General features: G+C 38.4%; 4 protein-coding genes across 4 annotated transcripts; 3 read left to right on the top strand and 1 right to left on the bottom strand.

Annotated features, from left to right (window-relative positions):
* Positions 1–20: 20 nt before the first annotated feature.
* On the bottom strand, positions 21–10926 carry LOC140824356 (uncharacterized). The gene is made up of 3 exons (XM_073185953.1): positions 10143–10926; positions 1060–2508; positions 21–703 (listed from the first exon to the last, which is right to left on the bottom strand). The coding sequence occupies exons 1-3, from the start codon at positions 10924–10926 to the stop codon at positions 21–23; spliced, it is 2916 nt and encodes a 971-aa protein (XP_073042054.1).
* Positions 10927–15894: 4968 nt separating this feature from the next.
* Positions 15895–17825, top strand: LOC140823574 (oxygen-evolving enhancer protein 1, chloroplastic). The gene is made up of 2 exons (XM_073184985.1): positions 15895–16193; positions 16921–17825. Exons 1-2 carry the CDS (start codon positions 15960–15962, stop codon positions 17677–17679), a joined length of 993 nt encoding a protein of 330 aa, XP_073041086.1. The 5' UTR covers positions 15895–15959; the 3' UTR covers positions 17680–17825.
* A 428-nt stretch (positions 17826–18253) lies between these two features.
* On the top strand, positions 18254–20569 carry LOC140823575 (CASP-like protein ARALYDRAFT_485429). Its single transcript, XM_073184986.1, has 3 exons — positions 18254–18767; positions 19885–20017; positions 20104–20569. Exons 1-3 carry the CDS (start codon positions 18637–18639, stop codon positions 20293–20295), a joined length of 456 nt encoding a protein of 151 aa, XP_073041087.1. The 5' UTR covers positions 18254–18636; the 3' UTR covers positions 20296–20569.
* A 323-nt stretch (positions 20570–20892) lies between these two features.
* Positions 20893–23174, top strand: LOC140824783 (pentatricopeptide repeat-containing protein At2g29760, chloroplastic-like). The gene has a single exon (XM_073186335.1). The coding sequence runs from the start codon at positions 21074–21076 to the stop codon at positions 23060–23062; it is 1989 nt and encodes a 662-aa protein (XP_073042436.1). The 5' UTR covers positions 20893–21073; the 3' UTR covers positions 23063–23174.
* Positions 23175–27135: the final 3961 nt, after the last annotated feature.

Raw genomic sequence — 27135 nt, 5'->3', positions numbered from 1 at the left:
TTTTTTGAGGAAAAACAGACTTAATCGATAGATAAATCCAAAGAAGCTACATCCATCAGCCACGATGGGTACAAAGCATCAACCCAACACAAAGGTGAAGGGTGAGAAAAGGCAAAATGAGCGAGACTATGCGCTACACGATTCGCACGTCTGCTAACATGATAAATACCATAAAATCTACCAAAATCAAGAAGATCCAAAATATTGGAAACTAATACTCCTTGATGATTTAGACTAACAGAAAGCGAAGTCACCAGCTTGACCGCAACACTGGAATCTGAAAATAGCCGCACATTATGGAAGTCGCATTTCAAAGCTAGCAACATGCCAAAATGGATTGCATGGAGCTCTGCATCCACCACTGAACCTGAGAAGCGATAACAAGATGCAGATGCTGCACAAATCATACCAAGTTGGTTACGAATAACAGCACCCACACTACATATACCAAGATTCTCCTTAATACCTGCATCCACATCAAGCCGAAAATCACCTATGGGGGGAGGCTCCCACTTTTCACTAGAAACGGCCTTTGATATCTCAGAAGAAGCACAAAAAGCTAGACGAGCTTTCTGAAATTGATCAAGGTAAGAGAAGACCCAATTTACCTTGATTTCTATGTTAGAGATCTGAGTATTGTGCTTTATTTTGCATAAATCTGTCCATATTGCCCAAGCTAGCAAGGCAAATTGCTCAAATTCAACTGTAGAAAAACAATTCATTAGACTCAAGCCACAAAAGATGAATGGCAGTAGCTTGCCTTTCTTTAAACAAGACCAAAAAGTGGTAGCTTTCCAAACATCCCGAACTTTGGGGCAAAAGAGGAGACTATGGCTTGTCGTGGCATCCGACGACCCACAGAAAAAACAACTGCCTGTTGCATGTATATGTCTCCTGAAAAGGTTCCCTTCAGTAGGTAACAAATCGTTGCTCGCACGCCAAATAAATATCTTGACTTTTTGTGGGATATTAATTTTCCATATCATTTTCCACCAACTCTCCAAACCATAGGCCGATTGTGATTCAAGAGGATCAAAGCATCCAGTCTCGAGAAGATACCCGGATTTAACCGAATAATGACCATTTTTTCCCCATTTCCAATATCTAATATCTTCTGACTCAAGATTCCGTACGGTGTTTCCAGAATTCTATCTGCCTCAAAAGATGGAAATATAGAGCGTACCATAATCTCGTTCCACGTTCTATCTGGAGAAATTAACTCATGCACCAACAATGAATCATTTGATCTCCCCAAAGAACTCATCCCAGATGCTAACTTGGGTATCCATCTATCAGAGTAGGCTTTAATTCGAAGGCCATTCCCAACTCGCCACAATAATCCTTTCTGGATAAGATCTCGACTCCACAGAATGGATCGCCAAACATAAGAAGGTTTAGATCCTAATTGAGCAGTCATAATATCATCATATTTGAAATAACGAGCTTTAAGAACCTGGGCCATAAGAGATGAAGGATAATTGATTATCCTCCAAACTTGTTTCGCCAAGAGAGCCCTGTTGAAAGCAAGGAGGCTCCTGAATCCCATTCCACCAAACTGCTTTGGTCTACACATGTTCCTCCACCGAACCCAATGCAAACTCCCACCGGAGGATTTAGAGTTCCACCAGAAATTAGAGCAACATTGTTCCAGCTCATTACACAACGAGATAGGCAGCTTGAAACAAGACATTGCATACGATGGAATAGCCTGTAATACCGATTTAATGAGGGTTTCTTTACCTCCTGCAGAAAAAAATTTCGAAGCCCAACCATTGATTTTTTTTAGCAATCTTTCGCGTAACCCAGCAAATTGAATTCTTTTACTCCTCAAAGAAAATGTTGGTAACCCCAAATATAGCTCATGACCTTTCACCACACTGATGAAAAATATTCTTTGGATTGCATCAATAGTAATGGATGAGGCACTTGGGCTGAATGTGAGTGCAGATTTTTCATAATTCACCATTTGTCCAGATGCTTTTTCATAAATCTGCAAACATTTTTTAATATAACAACACTCTGTCTCCAAAGCACGAAAAAATATAAGATTGTCATCTGCAAAGAATAGATGAGAGATAGAAGGGCATTGAGATGCAATATTAACTCCCTGAAACCATTTATCATGCTCTGCTTGAGATAAGATAGTCGAAAGCCCTTGAGCACAAATAGCGAACAAATACGGCGATAGAGGATCTCCCTGCCGTAACCCACGCTGAGGGATGATCTTTCCATACATAGCATGATTAATTCGGATCGAGTAAGCCACTGATGAGATACATCTGATAATTAGCTCCACAAAATCCTTCGCAAACCCAAGTTTGAACATCATTGCCTCCAAGAATTTCCATTCCACACGATCATACGCCTTGCTCATATCTAATTTAAGAGCCCCAAACCCTGTCTTATTTTTCTTGTTATTACGAATCCAATGCATGCATTCATAGCCAATAATAACATTATCTGTGATCAGCCTCCCGGGAACAAACGCACTTTGATGATGGTCAATGACTGTAGTGACCCGTTCCAGAATCACCTACTAATCAAGAACTAAGCATGCGATTAACTTAATTAAAAACAATCAGAAATAAAGGCGGAAAACTGTCACCAAAAGATAGTTATACAACCCAATCGAAAATCCAGGACAACTAAACTAAAATGAAATATACGGTACAACCATATCGAATCAAAAAGATACCGAAGAACTAAACCAACCAGCTACTCAACGTCCTCCTCCTCCTCCTCCTGAGCTGTCCAACCTGAGGCCTGCCCCGTGGGAATGGGGTGTCCAAGATAAACAAAACCGAGGACATGAGCGATAAGAACGCCCAGTACAAAAGCATGAGTATACAAGCCTATATGAAATGCACATGCTATGATATGATACCAGGGTAGTCAAGAAACAGGAGTAACAAAGGATCTCAAAATGCTCAGTCTAGAGGCGCCAAGTGGATAGTGCCGCGCGGTACTCCTCTGGGTCACTGCATCCACTACAAGAACAGACGTGGACCTAAAATGTCCCGGATCACCGAAGCCCTCCGGACCCGTCGGCCACTGTGTACTCTCGGTGTCCATGCGTCCACAAGACAAGACAGGGCTGAGCGGCCCCACAAGATATAGCTTATCTCGAAAGAGATACAGCTCAACAGTAAAGGCTATCTCGAAGGAGATACGGCTCAACATGAAATGCAACATGCATCATAAAACGTGACATAATAGCATGCATCATATGACATATATCAATGCATCACATAATCATGCAACACATATAAGGATGTATACTCGACCAGGATATCTCAGATAGTACTTTCGTACCTCTATCACAGCAAGCCTAGCCTTACGCAACACCGCTAATCAGGTCTAGAACAAGCCTACGCATCAAAAGCATACCCAATGAACAATACTACCATGCTCGAATAGCAAAACCAGTGCTACCAAAGGTTTAGGGTTTACCTTCGTCCGTCGACAGCCCTTTGATGTCGATTGCCTCGTAACTCAGGCGTCGCTACGCTACCAATCCTGGCAGCTCTTGGCTATCGCTCGACCGACAACTAACCCTAGAAACCTTCCAAACTTCTCAAATATGAGACACAACTCAAGAATTTGCAATGCCAAATGAGGAAATCCGAGCACTATTTATAGGCTATGTTCGGATCCACCGAACCCACTTCGGAACGTCCGAACTCCTACGTGTCCATCGGCTCTTGACACCTCATGATCGGATCCACCGAACCTACACTTCGGATCATCCGAACTTGCATGTAAACTGACGTGTCGATCAACTCTTGACACCTCATGATCGGATCCACCGAACCCACTTCGGATCGTCCGAACTCTTCGGTGCTACCGAACCATCTTCGGTCCGTCCGATCATGACCACGGTCAAAATTACACATTAAACCTTCTTAATCACCATTAATCCGTTAATTACCCAATTTGGAATTCGGGCTACTACATTCTCCCCCCCTTAAAAGATTTCGTCCTCGAAATCAGGCTTAGAGGATGAACAAAACGAAATAACAACATCGTTATTACATCTCAATGGTTGTTGAATACAACTGATATTTCGATTACAACTGAAAACACAAACATATACAAAGCATAACTCAAAAGAGCTCTGGATGCTCCGAACGCATACGACTCTCTAGCTCCCAAGTGGCTTCTTCAGTGCCTCTGCGCTGTCACTGAACTAAGACAAGAGGAATGATCTTATTCCGCAACACCTTGTCTTTGCGATCGAGGATCCGCACTGGTCGTTCCACGTAAGACAAATCTGAATTTAGTTGAACTTCAGAGGGATGCAAAATGTGAGACTCATCTGCTACGTATCGTCTCAACAAAGATACGTGGAACACATCATGAATACTTGATAGGTACGGCGGCAAAGCAAGTCTGTAAGCCAAATCTCCCACGCTTTCCAATATTTCAAATGGACCAATAAATCTTGGAGACAGCTTACCCTTGAGACCAAATCTCAAAATCCTGCGAAAAGGCGAAACTCGGAGAAACACTTTCTCACCTGGCTGAAAATAAAGAGGTCGCCGCTTGGTGTTCGCATAACTAGCCTCTCGATCCTGAGTGATCTTAATCCGTTTCTTGATTATTGCAACCTTATCAATAGCCTGCTGGACTAACTCCGGTCCCTCAACATGTCGTTCCCCAACTTCATCCCAAAATAATGGAGTACGACAACGTCGCCCATACAACGCCTCAAATGGTGCCATACCAATACTACGATGATAGCTGTTGTTGTACGTGAACTCAATCAAAGGCAAATGATCCTGCCAAGCGGTTCCGAAATCCATCACACAAGCTCGCATCATATCCTCAAGTGTACGGATAGTCCTCTCCGTCTGACCGTCGGTCTCTGGATGATAAGCTGTACTTAAACTTAGGGACGTACCCAATACTGCCTGGAAACTACCCCAAAATCGTGAGGTAAAACGAAGATCTCTGTCACTGACAATACTAACTGGCACCCCATGCAAACGTACAATCTCTTGAATGTACAATCGAGCCATACGATCGAAAGTGAAATCACGGTTATATGGCAGAAAATGAGCAGACTTGGTGAGTCGATCCACCACTACCCAAATAGCATCACTATTCCTCGAAGACAATGGTAAGTGAGTAATGAAATCCATCGCGATATGCTCCTACTTCCATTCGGGAATAGGTAAGTTCAACAATAATCCTCCCGGTCGACGGTGCTCTGCCTTAACCTGCTGACAAACAAAACACTTGGAAACAAACTGATAAACGCTGCACTTCATCCCTTTCCACCAAAATCGTGTCCTCAAATCTTTATACATCTTGTTGCTTCCCGGATGGACACTAAACTTGCTTCGATGAGCCTGAGCCAAGATCTCTTCCCTCAAAGTATCATCCTTTGGTACCACAACCCGATTAGACAAACACAGAAGACCATTAGACTGATAATGGAAATTGCTATCTCCACCAACCAATCGGGCTAATCTCTGAGTCTTGAGATCAGACATCTGTGCATCTCGAATCCGAGCGAACAAAGCTGGCTCAGATAAAATGGTAGCAACACGAATGCTCTCCATACCTTTCCGATGTTTGAAATTAAATCCCAATGAACAACAATCCTGGATAGTACTAATCATAGCACTGGTCTGGAGTGCAGAGGTTCTCACCTTGCGACTAAGAGCATCGGCTGTGAGATTCGCAGAACTTGGATGGTATTTGATCTCGCAGTCATAATCTTTAAGTAGATCCATCCAACGACGTTGTCTCATGTTCAACTCAGCCTGAGTGAACAGATACTTCAGACTCTTATGATCAGTAAAAATTTCAAACTTAACTCCGTACAAGTAATGACGCCAGATCTTCAGCGCGAACACAATAGCAGCTAATTCTAGATCATGAATAGGGTACTTCTCCTCGTGAGGTTTTAACTGCCTGGATGCGTAAGCGATCACATGATCATTCTGCGTCAACACACACCCTAAGCCTTGAAAAGAGGCATCGGTGTAAACACTGAAACCATCAGATCCTGACGGTAACGCCAAAACAGGTGCAGAAGTCAGAAGTCGACGAAGCTCTCTGAAACTATCTTCGCACTCAGATGACCACTCAAATGGAACATCCTTCCGAGTAAGTTGCGTCAATGGTCTAGCTACCTGAGAGAAATTCACGATGAAGCGACGATAATACCCTGCCAGACCTAGAAAACTACGGATCTCAGCCACCGTCGTCGGACGTGACCAATTCAGCACTGCCTCAATCTTGCTAGGATCCACAGAAATTCCTTCCTTGGAAATCACATGACCAAGAAATACTACACGATCAATCCAGAAATCGCACTTACTCAGCTTAGCATACAATTGCTTCTCGCGAAGAATCTGCAACACAATCCTCAAGTGCTGGATATGCTCTTCCACACTGTGAGAATAAATCAAGATATCGTCGATGAAAACCACAACAAACTGATCTAAAAAATCCCGAAAGACTCGATTCATCAGATCCATGAACACTGCTGGCGCATTCGTCAATCCAAATGGCATAACTAGAAACTCGTAATGCCCATATCGAGTACGAAATGCAGTCTTGGAAATATCATCATCTCTAACTCTCATCTGATGATAACCCGATCGCAAGTCAATCTTGGAGTAAACAGAGGTACCCTGAAGCTGATCGAACAAATCATCGATACGAGGTAATGGATACTTGTTTTTGATCGTCACACGATTCAGCTGGCGATAATCAATGCACAATCGCATAGATCCATCTTTCTTCTTGACAAACAAGACTGGAGCTCCCCAGGGTGAAACACTCGGGCGAATATAACCTTTATCAAGAAGATCCTGCAATTGCTGCTTCAATTCTCTCATCTCTGACGGAGCAAGACGATAGGGGGCACGAGAAATCGGTGCAGTCCCTGGCATTAACTCAATGCCAAATTCCACCTCTCTAACCGGAGGGAAACCAGGAATCTCATCTGGAAAAATATCAGGAAATTCACAAACCACTGGAATATCATCTATACCAACACTACCTGTGGAGGAATCAATCGCATAGATGAGGTAGCCTTCCCCGCCCGCCTCTAAAGCACGACAGGCTTTCAGAGCAGATACCACTGGCATCGGAGGTCGTGCTCCCTCACCATAGAAAAACCAACTAGAGCTCTCAGTCGTACGAAACTGAACAAGCTTCTGGTAACAATCCACGGTAGCTCGGTAGGTAGTCAATAGGTCTATACCTAGAATACAATCAAAATCTTCCATCTCTAGGATCATAAGATTCGCAATCAATTCGTTATCCTCAAAATCTAAGGGACAACCCATCACTAGACGCTTCGCTAACACCGAATGACCCATCGGAGTAGAAACAGAAAGAATGACGTCTAGAGAAACATACGGTAACTTATGACGCTTAACAAATCGTGCAGAAATGAATGAATGTGATGCTCCGGTATCAATAAGAACAAAAGCAGGAATACCACATAAACGAAAAGTACCTGCTATGACTCTCTCCGTTTCATCTGCAGCCTGATCCTGGTTCAGCGCAAAAACCTGACCTTGGGCACGAGGTCGAAGATTTGAACTACCCACTGCCTGACCCTGCCTCCTCTGCTGAACAGTCGTCTGAGATCCGGAACCAGATCCTGCTCCACCTCGCAACTGAGGACAATTTTTCTTGAGATGACCCATCTCTCCGCACTGAAAACAAGCTCCCGCGGCTGATCGGCATTGCTCCGATGGATGGTTCTTCCCACAATGCACACAAGAAACCTTCTTCTTACCAAAGCGGAAAACACCGCTAGACCGTGATCCAGATCCAGAAGAAGAAGAACCTGACTTCTTGAAAGACTGAGATCGAGGGCTCAAAGTACTCGGAGGTCTAGAAGAAAGAATAGCCCTACCACGCTGGAGACTGATCTCTGCCTGGCGACACCGGTTCACTAACCCATCATACGAAGTAGGATTATCACAGACAGTGACTCGATCAAAAATCTCCTGGTTAAGACCCTGGAGGAAATGGTCATACTTGGCCTCAGAACTGCCACTGATATGAGGGGCAAAGGGTAACAACTCGAAGAACTTCTGCTGATATTCATCAACAGACATACTCCACTGCTTAAGATTGAGGAGCTCAATCGTCTTTGCCTGGCGAAGGGCTGGAGGAAAATACAGCTGCATGAAAGCTGCACGGAAATCGGCCCAAGTCACCCTACCCTGAGACTGGACTATCGGTGCAGAAGTCGATCGCCACCACTTGCGCGCACGGCCTTCGAGAAGAAAACCAAGGGTCTCCATCTGCTGCTCCTCGGTGCACTGGAATGCACGGAAACAACTCTCCATGCGCTCTAACCAATCCTCAGCATCATCGGGAGTCTCACCGCCGACTAAAGGCTTAGGCCCCATCTGAATGAAACGGTGCAAATCAAAACGCCTAGGACCATCCCGACGATGACGATGTTCACGATGACGCCTACGATCGTCCTGGTCACCCCAACGACCTACACTTCCCTGACTACTCTCATCACCAAAGTGGTCAGCCATCGCTACAAGATAGAATGGGGAAAAAATGGTAAAATGGTCAACGGAAATCCTAAAACAGAATCTATATCCCAAAATCGTAAGCATGCTCTGATACCATAAATGTAGTGACCCGTTCCAGAATCACCTACTAATCAAGAACTAAGCATGCGATTAACTTAATTAAAAACAATCAGAAATAAAGGCGGAAAACTGTCACCAAAAGATAGTTATACAACCCAATCGAAAATCCAGGACAACTAAACTAAAATGAAATATACGGTACAACCATATCGAATCAAAAAGATACCGAAGAACTAAACCAACCAGCTACTCAACGTCCTCCTCCTCCTCCTCCTGAGCTGTCCAACCTGAGGCCTGCCCCGTGGGAATGGGGTGTCCAAGATAAACAAAACCGAGGACATGAGCGATAAGAACGCCCAGTACAAAAGCATGAGTATACAAGCCTATATGAAATGCACATGCTATGATATGATACCAGGGTAGTCAAGAAACAGGAGTAACAAAGGATCTCAAAATGCTCAGTCTAGAGGCGCCAAGTGGATAGTGCCGCGCGGTACTCCTCTGGGTCACTGCATCCACTACAAGAACAGACGTGGACCTAAAATGTCCCGGATCACCGAAGCCCTCCGGACCCGTCGGCCACTGTGTACTCTCGGTGTCCATGCGTCCACAAGACAAGACAGGGCTGAGCGGCCCCACAAGATATAGCTTATCTCGAAAGAGATACAGCTCAACAGTAAAGGCTATCTCGAAGGAGATACGGCTCAACATGAAATGCAACATGCATCATAAAACGTGACATAATAGCATGCATCATATGACATATATCAATGCATCACATAATCATGCAACACATATAAGGATGTATACTCGACCAGGATATCTCAGATAGTACTTTCGTACCTCTATCACAGCAAGCCTAGCCTTACGCAACACCGCTAATCAGGTCTAGAACAAGCCTACGCATCAAAAGCATACCCAATGAACAATACTACCATGCTCGAATAGCAAAACCAGTGCTACCAAAGGTTTAGGGTTTACCTTCGTCCGTCGACAGCCCTTTGATGTCGATTGCCTCGTAACTCAGGCGTCGCTACGCTACCAATCCTGGCAGCTCTTGGCTATCGCTCGACCGACAACTAACCCTAGAAACCTTCCAAACTTCTCAAATATGAGACACAACTCAAGAATTTGCAATGCCAAATGAGGAAATCCGAGCACTATTTATAGGCTATGTTCGGATCCACCGAACCCACTTCGGAACGTCCGAACTCCTACGTGTCCATCGGCTCTTGACACCTCATGATCGGATCCACCGAACCTACACTTCGGATCATCCGAACTTGCATGTAAACTGACGTGTCGATCAACTCTTGACACCTCATGATCGGATCCACCGAACCCACTTCGGATCGTCCGAACTCTTCGGTGCTACCGAACCATCTTCGGTCCGTCCGATCATGACCACGGTCAAAATTACACATTAAACCTTCTTAATCACCATTAATCCGTTAATTACCCAATTTAGAATTCGGGCTACTACAATGACTTTGGCAAGAATTGGTCTCAGTCGGTTCGTGATAGCTCGAGCTACAATTTTATAGCATGTATTGCATAAACTGATAGGTCGGAAATCATTCGGAGTAACTAGATTGGAGACTTTAGGAATCAGCGTTATATTTGTCTCATTCCACCCAATTAAATCGCCTTTTCTGTTCAGAATATTGAGACAAGCAGCCACTACTACCTTCCCCACAATATTCCAGTTTTTCTGAAAAAATAGAGCTGTAAACCCATCTGGACCGGGGGCTTTAGATGGTTGCATATCAAACAAAGCCTTGTAAATATCAGTCTCTGTATAAGGAGCACACAATATGGCATTCATTGCATCATTCACCAAAGAATTAGTATTCAAAGTTGCTGCCTCAAAATCTAGCACAGATGGGTTAGATGAAGAAAATAGATTTGCATAAAACTTCAAGAGAATATCAGCTTTATCTTTTTCAGCCACAAACCAAATACCATTTTCATCATTAATCCCTTTGATATGGTTGATACGCTTTCTCTGAGAAGCAAACGAGTGGAAGAATTTAGTATTGCCATCTCCCTGGGCCAGCCAGTTAGTTCGAGCCCTTTGTTTCCAGTGTGTTTCCTCTTGAACCACCAGCCTTTCAATGGTATGCTCTAACTCTTGAATACGTCTAGTATTGTTAATGGAATGGATAGGATTCAACAGCCCATTGAGCTCCTTTCGCAAGGATTCAATTTTACGAGACAAATCATAGAATCGAGAACCGGCCCAATCATTCAGAACTCCACTGAACTGGAATAATGAGGTAGGCAAATCAACATTAATATCATTGTGCATCCATTGGTTCATAACCTGGTGAAAGTCCTCCTCCATCATCCATTTGTGTTCGAACATGAACCTCTTTGGGCCTTTCCTGAATAGGATCTCGCACCCCTTCTTCAAGCTAACTGAAATGAGCCTATGATCTGAACTATAAAATCAAGATGAGAAACTTCTGCCGCTGGATACATTAATTGCCAATCATTGTTACAAAAAAATCTATCCAACCGCTCAAAGATAATATCATTATTCATCCTCCTGTTACACCAAGTAAATAGCTCACCAGTACAATTCAAATCACTCAACATACACGAGTTGATCACAGAACGAAAAGCTGACATTTGAGACAGGGAACGCAAAGATCCTCCAGATTTCTCGCTTTCAAAAAGGATTTCATTAAAATCTCCCCCTATAAGCCACGGTAGATGTTGAAGCTCATGAATACTATGTAAACGACTGAGAATTTTCCAAGAAAAAGTTCTATAATAGGGATTAGGATTACCATAAAAGCCAGTAAACCTCCAGACATTATGCTCGTGAGTCACTATGCAATCAATATGACCAGATGAGTAAGAACAAATTTTTATATCGTAAGGATCATTCCATAACAGAACCAGTCCACCTTTCCTACCTTCACAATCAACTGAAAATATACCTTTAAATTTAAGATAGTATCGCCACATTGCATATTGAGACTGATATAATTTAGTTTCACAAATAAAAAGCAAAGACGGGTGACTTTTATCAACAAGACGCCTAAGCTCTCTGAATGCACGTGGGTTCCCAAGCCCACGTGCATTCCAAACAAAACAATTCATAATGTTCGGCGGGGCTGTACACCAGCCGCCGCCAATTCCTCAACAGATAAATAAGTTGAACCTGACATTTGTTTGAATTTCTTACTGGCCACTACAGATTGCTCAAGGGACTCTCTGGTCCTTTTACCACCGCCTTCACTCTTCACCTCTAGTTCATGATCCTTACAGTGTACCATATCTCCCCGAGCAAGGCGTTTCCACTGTTTCCTACCCTTAACTGGAATCTCAGGATCCACGATCATCGCTTCTTTATCTTTTGCCATTATAGTGATTATTTTAGTGTCCCTCGTATTTTCCCCCAATACATTCCTTTTGCCTTGCCCATCCATATCCACAGCTTCATTTATTGGAAGGGGTCCAGATATTCCCATCAAATCGGATTGGTTGGAATAGGCATCCAATTGTAAAAGCACTGTATCAGATTCCTCCTCGTCAATTACTCGCTGTCCAGAATTGTCTGAGTTTACTAGGTTGTTCTCTAGTAGATTTGTACATTTACCAATCTCAGAGTCAGAAAGTGTATCGGTAGCTGCTCCTTGATCGGGCGGAACACTATAATCGGAATTACGGTTTCGCACATTCCCTGGCCGATGTTTTACTGGAATCATGGGAGCTCTCATCCAATTACCAAAATCCAAATCATTTTGATTTATAGTGCTGACCTCACAATTTCTAGAGATATGGCCCAATCTTCCACACCCAAAGCAAAAATTAGGCAGCTTTTCATAAATAAGAATGATGCAAGCTTCCTCCATCGAGTTTGGAATCCTAACACATAAACCTTTAAGCAGAGGGTCCGTGATGTTTTTCATTATTCTGATTCGTGCAAATTTGCCCACACATTGACCTGAGAGAGGCTTTAACTTATACTCGTTAAAAGGAGGATTCATTTCTTGATCCGTGTGCATGGGTATGGGTTTTTAATATGCTGTATGGGTGCCTATATATGGTATGGTTTGACCTGACATAAGTTATTAGATCCTCAAAAAAAAAATGTACCTCTCAAAAAACACGAGGGATCTATACTTTAGACTAATGGAGAGAGTTCATCCAACGGAAGATGACAAAATGTGCTAAATAAAGTGTTACTTTGGTATCTGATACCCTCATAAGGATCCAGATCATCATTAACCCGACTTATTCATTGGATAGTCTGGATCAGAGCCAATACGTCGGGTTCTTTCCTCATTACCCGGGCATTTCTGCTCTTCCCGAGTGATCAATAGTTTGGGCCCTCATACAAGCACCCGGGTACCTTACCATCCAGACCATCTCGAGAATTGCACCACACTCGAGTATGATTGATACATGCTGTCTAATCTATTAGAACCACTTTGGTTTGAAGTGTTCCAAAAGTCATCAGAAGCTATAGTATGGACAGTCAACTTGACATACTTAGTATGTGGTACGGGAAACTCTTTTTTTCCCTTATAAATAACAGGTATACTTCTCATTTAATGATTCGAAAAATCTTTGAACTTTTAAGCAGTCACATATATTCTCTCATATATCTGCTTGTGTTCATCTTCAAACTGCTAACTTAGGCATAGGAGTGGCTACGCCGGATACTCTTCCGACTCCGATTCACGAATTACTTTCTTGTTTGCAGGTGTTATCAAAGCCATTATCTTCACTTAAATTCCTAAACACTAAATTATTGATTTGATCCGGTGTAGCCCCCTTATCCGACTCATCCATTTCACTAAGATAACATCAGTATCATTCATCGAGTGATTGATTTGCCCTAGTGAATCTATTATTTTGATATAAGAATATAATATCTCATTATATAAATTGGTCCCTTGTCGATGCAATGTGACCAATTACACGAGACTCATGCCCTGAGCCTGATTTTTTTCTAAATAATTAGCCCAAATCACGTGAAAACAGAATGGTGAAACAGCGGGATATGGACTCGAATATCTAAAAAATCATAGACCATGCCACAAAGTAGGATTGTCGTGGCTTTTGGAAATTCTTTCCTCACCTGCTGCAATTTCAGCTTTTTATTAATTCCACCCCCATCTCACAACTAGCTGATTGTACCCTTTTTGGGTGCTTGTGCTTGTTTTGTTTACTTCACGAGCTGTTTCCTTGTGTCGTTTGATCCATCTCGGTGAATTGGTTGATGGAATTTGATACTGATTTCTTTGTGCTATTGCTTTAATTTTCAGCCAACTTTTGGTCCACAGGGGCTTTTGCATCCTTGGCATATTTGATAGGTCTGAAGAGTGTTGCTTACCTGAGATAGAAGAGAGCTTAGCCAAGATATACTGGAGAGTTTAAAGAAAAACATGAACCATGTTTAAAGAATAGTTCCATGTTTTTGTTGTTTAATTCATTGAAGACGCAATTGCTCATATATAAGAGAAATAAGCATATCAAAAAGTTGGTCAATGAATGCTATCTTTGCATATAGCTAAATATATGTGTAAAGCTATTTAGTGCTCAACTAACCGATAGACAAATATGTGTGTCATTTGTACTAGACTTTGTATAATGAATTCCTTTTCCGTTGAAAGATTATTTTTAAGTCGAAGAGTTTCCAACATGTGGCTAGGAAAAAATACCGAAAATTTCGGTATACCGAGATAACGTATCGAAAAAATACTGAATTTATTGAATTTTCGGTATATCGAAGATTTCGGTACGGTATGGTACGGTAACGATACCGTATTTTTCGGTACGGTAACGGTATATAATTTGAAAATTTTGGTATATACCGAAAAAATATACAAAATTTTAAAATATATAATATTTTAAAACTATAAATTTATTAAAAAAATTAAAATGTAAGGTTTTTTTTGGTATAAAACAGTATATACCGATACCGTACCGAAATTTCGGTATATCGTACAATTTCGGTATAATCGGTATGCTAGTTATATATACCGAAAATTTTGGTATACCGATATACCGAAAATTTTGGTACGGTATCGGTATGATTTTTTTTATATCGTAATTTTCTATACGATATACGGTATAAGATTTTCGGTACGATACGATACGACATATGGTGTATATATATATATATATATACACACACACACACACACACTTCTTCATGACGACCCCCATTAGACGGTCAAAATACATGTATCCCCTCATGTTTTATATTGGCAAAAACTTGTGTGAGACGATCTCACGGGTCGTATTTTGTGATATAGATATCTTATTTGGGTCATCAATGAAAAATTATTACTTTTATGCTAAGAGTATTACTTTTTTTATTGTGAATATCGATAGGGTTGACTAATATTACATATAGATTCGTGAGATCGTCAAACAAAAACATACTTTTTTATATTATCTTTAAAATGAAACGACTTTTAAGAAATGGGATTTACCAGTTTGGATTTGAGATGTGTGTGGTCTATTTTTCTTCATCAAACCCATTCTAATCAAATATACCTGCTACCAAGTACCTAGGGCGATTGTTTGTGTTTTGTTTGTTTTTTAATATGTTTTTTTCAAAATCAATCGTTGCATCATTATTTTACATTTAAAAATTGAATTTTTATTCATACTAGTCAGAATTTTTACCCCCACAAAAATCTTCTATTTTTATTATATTAGATTGTAGCTTAATATCAATCAATATATTTTAAAATATTAAATACTCAGAGATTATTAAAATTTTAAAAATCAAATATATGTTCATAATCTAAACAATTTGATTGCTATATATGGCATTACAAAATAGCACAATATATTTTAAAATCTTGATTAAATACTCATTTACCCTTCGAGAATCAATCAATTAAATATAAAAACTTAAACTTCAATTGTTGTAGCAAATTTTTACAAGTGACGAAAGTTCCTCTCAAAATCCAAGCAACGCAAAATTGTCTGATTTAAGAATGTGTAAATATTTTGAATTATGTTAAAGATACAACCAATATATCGTTATATCGATATTTACAACATCATATCACAAGATTTTATTGTTATATTACGATATTTTATATTCAATATATAATAAAATTTTGACAAATTGAAGTTTTATATTGAGTTTTTTGTCTTATATAAATATGACATCACTCAAATATCTTTATCCAAAACACCTAGATTGCCACGTGGCACCCGACAGAACCAGTAAAACAGAAACTGAATCCAACCAGTAGAAGAACACCTTATCTGGTATCTTATCCTTCTCGAATCAAAGCCACCAAAATAACTCGTCCTCCGTGTCATCCAATACTACACCCCCCCTTTGTAATAACTAATAAGGAGAACCAGAGGCACAATTAGTCTCTTGAAATCAAGAAAATGGCCACCTCACTACAGGCTGCTGCCACTCTTATGCAACCAACCAAGGTTGGTGTCTCGGCCCGGAACAGTTCCCAGCTCCGGCCACTTCAGAGCGTCGGCAAGGCGTTCGGAGTTGAACCCGGCGGCGCAAGGCTGACATGCTCTCTTGATGTCAAGGAGTTGGCTCAGAAGTTCACCGATGCTGCCAAGATTGCTGGCTTTGCTCTTGCTACTTCGGCACTCGTCGTCTCGGTATGGATTGAATCTTTTTTAGCTTTTCGAATTCGATTATTGAGGCCAAATGTGTATGCCAAGGTATGGTAACAGCTGTTGCAGAAGAACAATTTTGATTAAAAAAATTACGAGTTTAATGGAAACATATATAACCAGCTTCACCGACGTTATGAGGAGATTTCGTTAAAATCACCCAGAAATGACAATAAAGTTCTTCTTAACACTCAGAAAGTACAAATACGAAGTGACTAAGAACTAGACCACTGAAAATTATTGAACGATCCAGGCATGTGAAATTGAGGACCTCCAACGTTTGGTTGCCTGTTTTATGTTTCAGATCACTCCCGATTGTGCTTTTGTGCTAAACAGTAAGATACATGAAGAGTTATGTAAAATTTTGGATAAACATGAGTCTGGTAAACGAAATTAATTGAAATAATCGAAATGGATAAGAGAAGATGGGTGATAGGAATTTTTAGCTCACCACACTGAGTTAAAAACCAGTTTTAGTTTTTTTTCCTGTATATTTGGATCTTGAGATATGAAGACTTGATCGAGGAGTAGATGAACTGGTTGAATTTGGTTGTGATAGCAGTGTTATTCCCAAAATTGTACTTCCTACAGTTCAATAGAAGTTCAGCAAGTTTTTTGTTATTTTGAATGTGTGGGTACATAAATTCATGTGTGTCGGTGTGTATTTTGTCATTGGAACCTTCAACGTTTTTTTTTTGTTGGATTTGCACAGGGAGCTAACGCTGAAGGTGTTCCAAAACGGCTGACATACGATGAAATTCAGAGCCAGACCTACACAGAAGTGAAAGGATCGGGAACTGCTAATCAGTGCCCAACTATTGTCGGTGGTGTCGATGGCTTTGCCTTCAAACCAGGCAAATACAAGGCCCAGAAATTCTGCCTAGAGCCAACATCATTCACTGTCAAGGCAGAAGGCATAAACAAGAATGCACCACCTGAGTTCCAAAAGACCAAGCTCATGACCCGTCTGACCTACACCCTTGACGAGATTGAGGGACCATTCGAAGTATCTCAAGATGGCTCCATCAAATTTGAGGAGAAGGATGGGATCGACTATGCGGCTGTCACCGTTCAGCTCCCTGGTGGTGAGCGTGTGCCTTTCCTCTTCACCATCAAGCAGCTTGTGGCTACAGGCAAACCAAATGGATTTAGTGGGGAATTTTTGGTGCCATCATACAGAGGTTCATCTTTCCTTGACCCAAAGGGTAGGGGTGGATCTACTGGATATGACAATGCGGTTGCTTTACCTGCTGGAGGAAGGGGAGACGAGGAGGAGCTCCAGAAGGAGAACATAAAGAACGTCGCTTCCTCGACAGGGAAGATTACATTGAGCGTGACCCAATCAAAACCCGAGACTGGTGAGGTGATTGGAGTGTTCGAGAGCATCCAGCCATCGGACACCGATTTGGGGTCGAAGGCTCCCAAGGAGGTCAAAATTCAAGGCATCTGGTATGGTCAGCTGGAGTCTTAGGCTAACATGAGCACCATTCTACTGTTTCTTGGTTGAGTTGTCTTGTACCTTTAAAGGGCACTGAGCTCCAAGCGAAGTTGCACTCAAAACTATTACAATTCTTGTATATTATTCTGGGCTTTAATGATCTCTCTTTGAAATGGAAATTTAAGAACCTGTACTACATATCACCTCACATTCAATCTAAAACCACTCGATTCCTTTTCAAGAATCTTCCAAAAGTATCTGATTTTAAAAAATGACCAACTAATTAATTAAGAGCACCTTATATTCTAAAAGCCCATTTGGATCCTCCCTTTCTTCCTAACTATTTCTTTTCGCTTTTTCTAAGAAAACTTAGAAAAGTTTCTGTTTTGCTTAGTTATCCAATCATCAAATTTTATTCTTACAATTATTTATGTATAGTTAACACAGAATAAAACAGAATATTTGATTCCGAAGATAACACACTCATGCATACACGACGATACCTTAAAACAAAATTATAGTAATAATTAATATATAATCTGACAACTTTAGCGGTTGTGACGTTATATTATTGAAAAAAGATTAGGAAACTTTGATTAAAATTTTAAAATAAAGTTAAGATAGTAAATAACATTAAATTAAGTGAAATTTATTTATATTACTCACTGAAAAGAATATAGAATAAGTCTTCTACCCAACTCTTCATTTCCTATTCCTCCGTCCACTCTTCACCATTTGTATTGCCATTCCATCCTCAAATCCACGCAGGAAGAAAATTTTCTCTTCTTTTTTTGGTTCCGAACTTTTTTCCTTTAAATCCCAAAGAATTTGCTTTCATTTTTCTTTTCCTTCAATCCCTTATTCTCTTTTGATGGGAAACGTGGCGTGGCCGGTGGAAGGAATTGAATGGCCATGATCGAGGAAGCTGTGCGATTGATACGAGTTATATAACTGAAAACTGAGGAAAAGGGATTATTATGATTGGTTCGGATGGAAGAATTGCCGGGTTCTCTGGGGACAAGCGCGAGCTTGGCCTTGAGATTGGGACAAGCCATTTTTGCTGTCGCTTCATTGCTTTTCATGTGTTTAGATGTTGAGTTCTACAGTTACACTGCTTTCTGGTAATTCTACATCCTATGTTACATTCTTTTATATATAAATCTGAGTAATGAATCATTCATTTTTACTGCTTTTCTTGTAGATTATTGGATACTGATTCTTTGTAAATCGATTACAACAACCCTTCTTTTTGTTTTCTTTTTAGCATTCGATTGGTTGTTTTGTATTTTTGACTTTATGAACTTGGGTCGATCATCAACGGGGCAAAGGGATCACACGGATTCCATCGTAACAAACTTTATGCTCTCTTCCTTTCTTAATTATTGGTGGTTGTGAGTGGTTAACACATAACATCTATTGTTTGACATTTTTGAGTGGGCATTACTAAAATCCAGAATCAGATGCGTGTAAGAGAATAAATAAATATTACATTTTTTTAAAATTAGGAAGGGAGATCAAGCAGTTGCATTTTAATATGTTAAACGCAACTAGTGGTTTTGCTATGGAGTTTGGTAAGTTGTACATATGGAGGATAATTGTGTTTGGAGTTCGTGGTGGATTATATTATGATTCTTGGTAGTTACACCAGTGTTATGCAAAAGGATCTGTAAATATGTCGCATCCAAAGTTTTAGTTTTGCTGATGATTCGGCTCATCTGTGACTCATCTCGGTGTTATTTGACTTCATTTAAAGACGACGAGGGATTACGTGCATGCTTTTACTTTTGATGATAAGTGAAGGTGACACCTAAACATTGATGAATGGATGAAGAACAAATATGCATGATTAGTTTTTCATGATCGATATCAAGCACTGTTCTGTGTCTTGTGATGGGAAGGTCGAGTCTGGGAAAATGCAGTTATTTAGAACTGTTTTTCTACAATTGGAGATGAATAGGATTTGCCAAGAGAGAAATGATGATTCGACATGGGAAATTTGGTTTAGTCAGTAAACAACCTCTAAAGAGGTAATAAGTTAAAGACTAGGTACAGAAATAGACATAAAAGTTGGATCTTATCTGTTAGGCAATCTAGAGCTGATTTAATGTCAATTTTTACATGATTCTTTGCTGCTGCATTGTCCACTACACGTTTGTTAAGATAATGAATTGCTTCTGTATCGTTCTTGCACATGTGATTGCTTTTTCACATATTTGTGATAAAATTTTCTACTTGCAGCTTCTTGGTTACAATCATGGGCTTAACGATTCCATGGAGCTTGACTTTGGCTGTCGTAGATATATACTTTGCTTTCTTCAAACGCACACCTAATCAAGTTGGCATACTCGTCATTGTTCTCATGGGAGATTGGGTAACTAAAAGCCTCCTCAAACACATTTTTGCAACTAACAAAAACAACACCCTAACATGCAAAAAAAAAATAAACAATTTCTGTAGGTTCTATCGTTTCTATCGCTGGGCGCGTCTTGTTCAACAGCCAGTGTGACCAATCTTTTTCTTTCTGCTGGTGGCTTTTGCGGCCTAAAGTTATGCACACGATATCAACTGTCTGCTGCAATGGCATTCTTGTCATGGTTTCTGCTATTTGCCTCATCTCTCTTCAATCTTTGGCTTCTTCCTTCTCTATAGCTCAACTTTTACACCTTACGTTTTCCATTTTTACGGTATCCGGGTTAGGCATGCAGTGATTTTTTGTTTTTGATCATACATGTCAAATTTCAGTGTTGTTCATTGTAGGCAATTTTTATTTTTGGTTGATTGTTTTTATAGATGAAATTTATACTTCGGAAAGAAACAAATGTAGAAAGTGAAATTGGAGTGAATTATTGTTTTATTATTTTATGAGGCACTCTCAATTATCGTGTATTAGTAAATTGAGACCTCGGCCTACAATTTACATGGCAATGATTACAAAATTTCATTAATCTTCCCTTTTACCATCAATAATAATAATAATGCTATATTTGTTATATTTTATACATGTATTCAAGACTAAATGTCATAAAAAAATAACGAATTTTTGGAATTGTATTGAAAAATATCAAATTTATGAAAAAGTTTTGTAATATCGTTGCCGAAATTTTCGATACGTTAACGTTACAGAATTTGAAATTTTCTCTTACCCTGAACTGAACATTAATGTATGTAAAAAATTATGTGAAGTTGTTCAAGATGTATGAATGATGGGTTTTCAAGATATAGAAATCGGAGGTATAATTTGTATAACTAAAAAATTATTCTAGTTTAGGATTTCATTACAATGATTAATTACATGACTTACAATTTATAGATTTTGAACATGTGATTTAAGTTTCAAAGATCATATTTCTTGAACGAAGAAAGTGATTGCTCTCAACTCTGTTCCAATCAAAGGAAGGATGAAAGCCGGTCCAAATGAGCAAAAATAATGCTCAAATTTCCCAAGCGTTGGACCGTTGTCTCGCGCCATAATCTCCACCCTCCCCCTTTTCTATACACCACCGCCACTTCCTACGCTCCCTCTTCTTCTTCCCACCATTTGCTGCATTCTGTCGTTGAAAAATGCTCTTCTATGAGCCAACTGAAAGCTATTCACGGCCAAATAATCCTCCAAGGTCTGACACACGAAATCATCACCCTCAGCAAACTCATTTCCTTTTGCGCCGTGGATCCATTCGGTGATCTTCAATATGCGCACTACCTGTTCGGAAAAATTCCCCAAAGGAATCGATACATGTACAACATCTTAATAAGGGCCTCTTTGAATGGCCAACAGTCGGAAAAGGCTCTCTCTCTTTACGGGCAAATGGTCAATTCTGGGATTTTTCCGAACGAGTTTACCTTTCCTTTTATACTGAAAGCGTGTGCTGTTCAGAAGTCATACCTGGACGGGGTTTTGGTTCATGCGCTTGCTTTAAAATTGGGGTTTTCTGAAGCTTATGTATTTGTGCAAAATGGCTTAATCAATTTGTACGTTTGTTGTGGGAAGATTGGGTGTGCCAGGAAAGTCTTCGACGGCATTGAGATCAGAAATTTAGTGTCATGGAACTCCGTTATTGGTGGATATGCGAAAATGGGTAGTTGGAATGAAGCATTTTGTCTTTTCCATGAGATGAGGGATGCAGGCTTCGAGCCTAATGGGCATACCCTTGTTAGTTTAATCTCGCTTTGCTCGAGAATTTACGATGTGAAGCTGGGGAGGTTTGTTCATTGGTATATTGAGATTAATAGAGTCAATATTGATGTTTATGTGCAAAACGCGCTTTTGGATATGTATGCCAAGTGTGGGCACTTGCTGAAGGCTGGACTAGTTTTTACGCGAATGGTTGATAAAAACGTGGTTTCTTGGACTTCCATGGTTAGTGCATGTGCTAAACATGGATTTGTTGAATTAGCTGAAAGTGTTTTTGACCATATGCCTGTAAAAAATGTGGTTTCTTGGAATTCAATGATTTCATGTTATCTCCAAAATGGTCAGTGCAAGAAATCATTAGAACTCTTTTACCAAATGTGTAATACTGGTGTACTTCCTGATGAAACAACCATAGTTAGTGTCCTTTCGGCCTGTAGTCAACTAGGTGATTTGGTTACAGGAAAGAAACTACATGCCTATTGCCATGATAATGAGGTAAAATCTACTGTCACTTTGTGTAATTCCCTTGTAGACATGTATGCGAAATGTGGTTCAACAGAGTTAGCTTTTGATGTCTTTCTGAACATGCCGGAGAAAAATGTCGTCTCGTGGAATATAATGATCAGTTCCCTTGCATTACATGGCTTTGGATATAAAGCGATCAAACTTTTTCAAGAGATGGAAACCTCTGGAATACAGCCCGATGCAATAACTTTCACTGGCTTGCTTTCTGCTTGTTGTCATTGTGGCTTAATTGATATCGGTAGATATTTCTTTAACAAAATGAGTCATGTATACAGAATACATCATGATATTGAACACTATGCATGTATGATAGATATTCTTGGCCGTGGAGGATGCCTTGAAGAGGCCTTCTCTCTGGTTGGGAAAATGGAAACAAGGCCGGATATAGTTATTTGGGGTGCTTTGCTTGGTGCTTGTAGAATTCATAAAAATGTTCTATTTTCAAAACTAGTATTAAAGCAGATTCTGGAGCTGGAACCTTACACCGGGGGGTTGTACGTGCTCATGTCAAACATTTTTTGCGAAGCTCGACGATGGGATGACACAAAGAAGATGTGGAAACTAATGAAGGATTATGGTGTGCAAAAGCATGAAGCAGTAAGCTCGATTGAAATCAGCGGCCGGATTTCTGAATTCATGGTCGACGGCAAGAAACATGAAGCGTCTGATCTTGTATACTTTGTGCTCAATCAACTGATGGATCACTTAAAATCCAAACACTACGAATTTAATGTTGCGTTATTTGCACATTCTTGGTAAGCAAATGCTAAAATGTTACAGTTGGGGGATGCAGAATGGAGGAATGGATCAAAGGGGTTGAGTTAGGTCCAAGTTCCAATCTTAACAATTCAATTCGATTTTTGTTATTTTTATTTATAAAAATTAGGTTAAATCGGATCAATCTATTTTTTTAAAAAAATGAATTTCAATTTTATAAGCATTGCATATTTTTGTTTAGCGGTGAATTGTTTTAATGTTGTCTGTATTTAGATGTGAAAGATATGAATTGGATTGTATAATTTTGTTTAATAAGTAGAAAAACACCTGCAATCACCAAGCCCTGATCGGAGGTCCGAAGAGTGAAGGGAGAAATCTTGTGTCTATTATTATTCGAAAGGATCATTATTTTATATGATACATGAAGTTTAGTGGATTATACATTATGGCACATAAAATATATAGGCAAAAACTTGTGTTAGACGGTTTCACGGGTCGTATTTGTGAGACAGATCTCTTTTTTGGATCACCCATGAAAAATTATTACTTTTTATTGTGAATATGGGTAGAGTTGACCCGTCTCACAGATTATGACCCATGAGACGGTCTCACATAATACTCACTCAAATATATATTGTCCAAAAAGGTTTTAAATTCTAGAATTTCCTTTTACAATTTGAAGTCTTTATAAGTTATTTATTTATATATACACCATCAATTGGCACACAAACGTACATCCATCAAGTGTGCTAAAAATACAATTGAAAATCGAGCACTTGTATATCTATCAAAAATTATAAATAATGTTAGCTATATAAACAAATTTTTTAAAACCACGTAACAACTCAAATGTCACGTTTCAATCACAAGTTTGCAGTCAAATATTATAAAATGATATTATATATATCATAAAATGAATTAAGACGCCAAAAAAAGAGATTTTTAACTAAGTAGTTAAAATTTAATTGTACTACATCTTAGCCCGAGTACTTAGGAAATTCAAAATGATGAATTGCCTGATTATTAATTTCTATACAATGGATCTGAAGCACATGCATAACCATATATTATTATTTAATAATATACATAATGCGATCATAATATCATTAAATAATTAAAAGCATGGTTTGTATTTACTTACATTTCATGTCGGGGAAGCTTGGATATGGGTGCTGGAGATTATAATTAAAAAATAATATTGGCCCGCCACTTTCTATGATGATAATTATTTTAATTAATTTCAACGGACATCATCATATTATGTTTGAAATTTAAGGTTATTTTACGTTTAATCTGTCGGAGAATATGCCAAAATATTAAAACAAAAAAATTTCAGAAATTGTTGGACAAAAATGACGCTTCGCAGCTATTAAATATTGCCTCAGATTTGGAAATATAAAATATAATATTACTTTTTAATTAACCAGCATGCGAGTTTCCTGTATGTATCAGTGTATATAAAATATACGTACATGCACACAAACACAACTATATGGTATAATAGTTTTTTAGTGCGATACAGAAATTATTATTTTATTTAATTAATGATTAAGTATTAGTATTTGAATAATATTAAAATTATTGATATACTATAATGATTGTATTTAAATTTTTAATATTATTGAAAAATATTATATAAAAAATGTTTGTATAATTTAATATGATGACGATGTCAGATTGAATTATTTATCTTAGGTAAGCAAAACTGTTATTCATAAAAAAATATATATTAAAAACTATATATTTTTTTGTCTATGCAACTTTTAGTCATTTAATTAGTAAATGAATATATTTTGATTACAAAATTTAATTATTTTTCTAAACATGTTAAAAAATAATTATATTGAAGTTCTAGTTACGATACATAATAATAATAATATGAACAAACAATATATCAAAATTCAAAAAGATTTTTTAAAAAAATTGAAAAAGTGATATTATATAAAAAATTATATTTTATTTATTATAATAGAGAGTAGTGAGAACTAATATGAAAAATAATACAAAACCTAAAATCACAAATGAAATTAAATAAAATGATATAATTAATGCAAACTTTTAAATGTAATTTATATTTTTTAAAATATATTAAATTTAAATTTAAATTTTAAAAATAAATTAAAAATATTTAACATTTAACTACGCATTTATTTAATATTTTGTTTTAAAATATTTAATGGGGGTATATTAATATCAATAAATATTTTTTTTAATAATAATTTTTTGGTGGAAAAATTTCAAATATGACAAAAAAACGCTCTCACACACACAAAAATCATGGCTTGTCTGATGACCCAATAATTAATATATTGTTGTGAATAAAAATACAATAAAAATATTCTCTTATCTCTACGTGGCTATGCATGTTTTGCAGCGCAGCTTCGTGAGAGTTGCCAAGCTCCAGCTTGACCCATTGTTAAATAAATCTTTCAAGCTACGATTCGTTTTATTAAAATTTGTATTCCTATATTAATTTATTACAATATGAATATTTATAGATCCGTCAAGTTTTGGGATATATTATATACGAAACAATACAAAAACTTATGTGAGATAGTGTCATATGTCAATTTTATGAAAAACAAATCTCTAACTCGATCCGATGCATGAATTTTTTTTAAGTTTTATCATAAAAGTATTACTTTTTGTTTTAAGCGTCGTTCGAGTTAATTCATCTTACGTGAATAACGAGACCATCTTACAAAGGGACAACCAATGTGTGAGCAAGAGTAGGTTCTTGCGGGCAGAGTCCAGTCCTCATTTTTAATATACTTAGCACATATATATAGTCATAACATATAAAGGACAAAATTTGTGCGAGACGGTCTCGTATGTCGTATTTTGTGAGACAAATCTCTTATTTGGATAATCAATGAAAAAATATTACATTTTATTGTGAATATCGATAGTTTTGAACCGTCTCACAGATAAAGATTCGTAATATCGTTTCACAAAAGATCTGCTCCTTACAAATTTATATTTTGTTTAATTTTTGTCAAAAATCGTAATATACTTGGCCCATATCGTGACCCATAAAATTTAAATTTTGTTATCAAAATACCTAAAATGCCCAGGTTTCCAGTATTCATGAATAATAACTAATATTATTTCTTTATTCAAAGAATGAGTACTTGTTCGGACTAAATTAGTTAGTTTTCGAATAAATTGATCGATGAGAGTTGCATGATCCAATTTAAGTAGAATGTATTTAAATTTTTGTATTATATTTTTCATAATTTTTGTTTTTATTCTTAAAATTATTATGATATGCTTTTTTATTGTTGTATATATAACTGGAAAGTAATTTTACCCATCATAGAAAAGATGGCTGGCCTTAGGAGTAATTCTCTACGGTCTCACGAATCTTTATCTGTGAAACGGATCAAAACTACCGATATTCAAAATAAAAAGTAATAATTTTTCATAGATAATCCAAATAAGAGATTTATCTCACAAAATACGACTTGTGAGACCGTCTCGCAAAAGTTTTTGTCACGCCCTAGACACAGATAATTTTATGATTCTTAATTCATTTGCTTATATTTCTTTTTTATTCCAACTAAATAAAATCCAACAATGTATATATGTATCACTAACTTTTCAAAAATATGTTTGTTAAAATTACATTTAGTTAAATTTTCAATATAAAAAAATGGCCACAAGTAAGTTGTAATGCCCGAGATTTAATTATTGTAATCAGACGTGGATTAATTGACATAATTGGGGTTATAAGAACTCAAATGACGAGGCCGGGCGTCGTTGCATGGTTAGCCAAGAATTTGGACAGAACCTTCGACGCTCGAGCGGTAGAAAAAGACCGCCCGAGCGCCAATACACCACCAGATTTTGTTTTGGACAGAATGTCTGGCGCCCGAGCGGTAGAAAATGACCGCCCGAGCGTCAGGGTGTAAACTGCCGAAGCTTGGACAGAAGGTTTCGCGCCCGAGCGGTAAAGATTGACCGCTCGAGCGCGAATCATGCAAAACGAAATCGCGCCACTTGCCTTCTTGCATGTGCGAGTATATATATGTATATATATATAGATGCACGAATTCCTTCAGAAATCAGAAACAAAATAATCGAGAAAGGTTTATGAAAAAGAGTGAAAAATCCTT

This window comes from Primulina eburnea, chromosome 2 (genome assembly GCF_022965805.1).
Source record: "Primulina eburnea isolate SZY01 chromosome 2, ASM2296580v1, whole genome shotgun sequence".
Lineage (NCBI taxonomy): Eukaryota > Viridiplantae > Streptophyta > Magnoliopsida > Lamiales > Gesneriaceae > Primulina > Primulina eburnea.
The sequence above is the reverse complement of the archived record's forward strand: the minus strand, read 5'-3'. Positions and strand labels throughout refer to the sequence as shown.

Bases quoted from the DNA above. Each gene is read 5' to 3' on its own strand.
- LOC140823574 (XM_073184985.1), top strand. From the start codon at position 15,960: ATGGCCACCTCACTACAGGCTGCTGCCACTCTTATGCAACCAACCAAG. The intron at 16,194-16,920 runs GTATGGATTGAA...GGATTTGCACAG, and splicing joins CTTCGGCACTCGTCGTCTCG to GGAGCTAACGCTGAAGGTGT.
- LOC140823575 (XM_073184986.1), top strand. From the start codon at position 18,637: ATGGAAGAATTGCCGGGTTCTCTGGGGACAAGCGCGAGCTTGGCCTTG. The intron at 18,768-19,884 runs GTAATTCTACAT...TTCTACTTGCAG, and splicing joins TACAGTTACACTGCTTTCTG to CTTCTTGGTTACAATCATGG. The intron at 20,018-20,103 runs GTAACTAAAAGC...CAATTTCTGTAG, and splicing joins TTGTTCTCATGGGAGATTGG to GTTCTATCGTTTCTATCGCT.
- LOC140824783 (XM_073186335.1), top strand. From the start codon at position 21,074: ATGCTCAAATTTCCCAAGCGTTGGACCGTTGTCTCGCGCCATAATCTC.
- LOC140824356 (XM_073185953.1), bottom strand. From the start codon at position 10,926: ATGGAGGAGGACTTTCACCAGGTTATGAACCAATGGATGCACAATGAT. The intron at 2,509-10,142 runs GTTTATGCAATA...GGGTCACTACAG, and splicing joins GAATGATTTCCGACCTATCA to TCATTGACCATCATCAAAGT. The intron at 704-1,059 runs GTATCTTCTCGA...GTTTTTCTACAG, and splicing joins CATTATTCGGTTAAATCCGG to TTGAATTTGAGCAATTTGCC.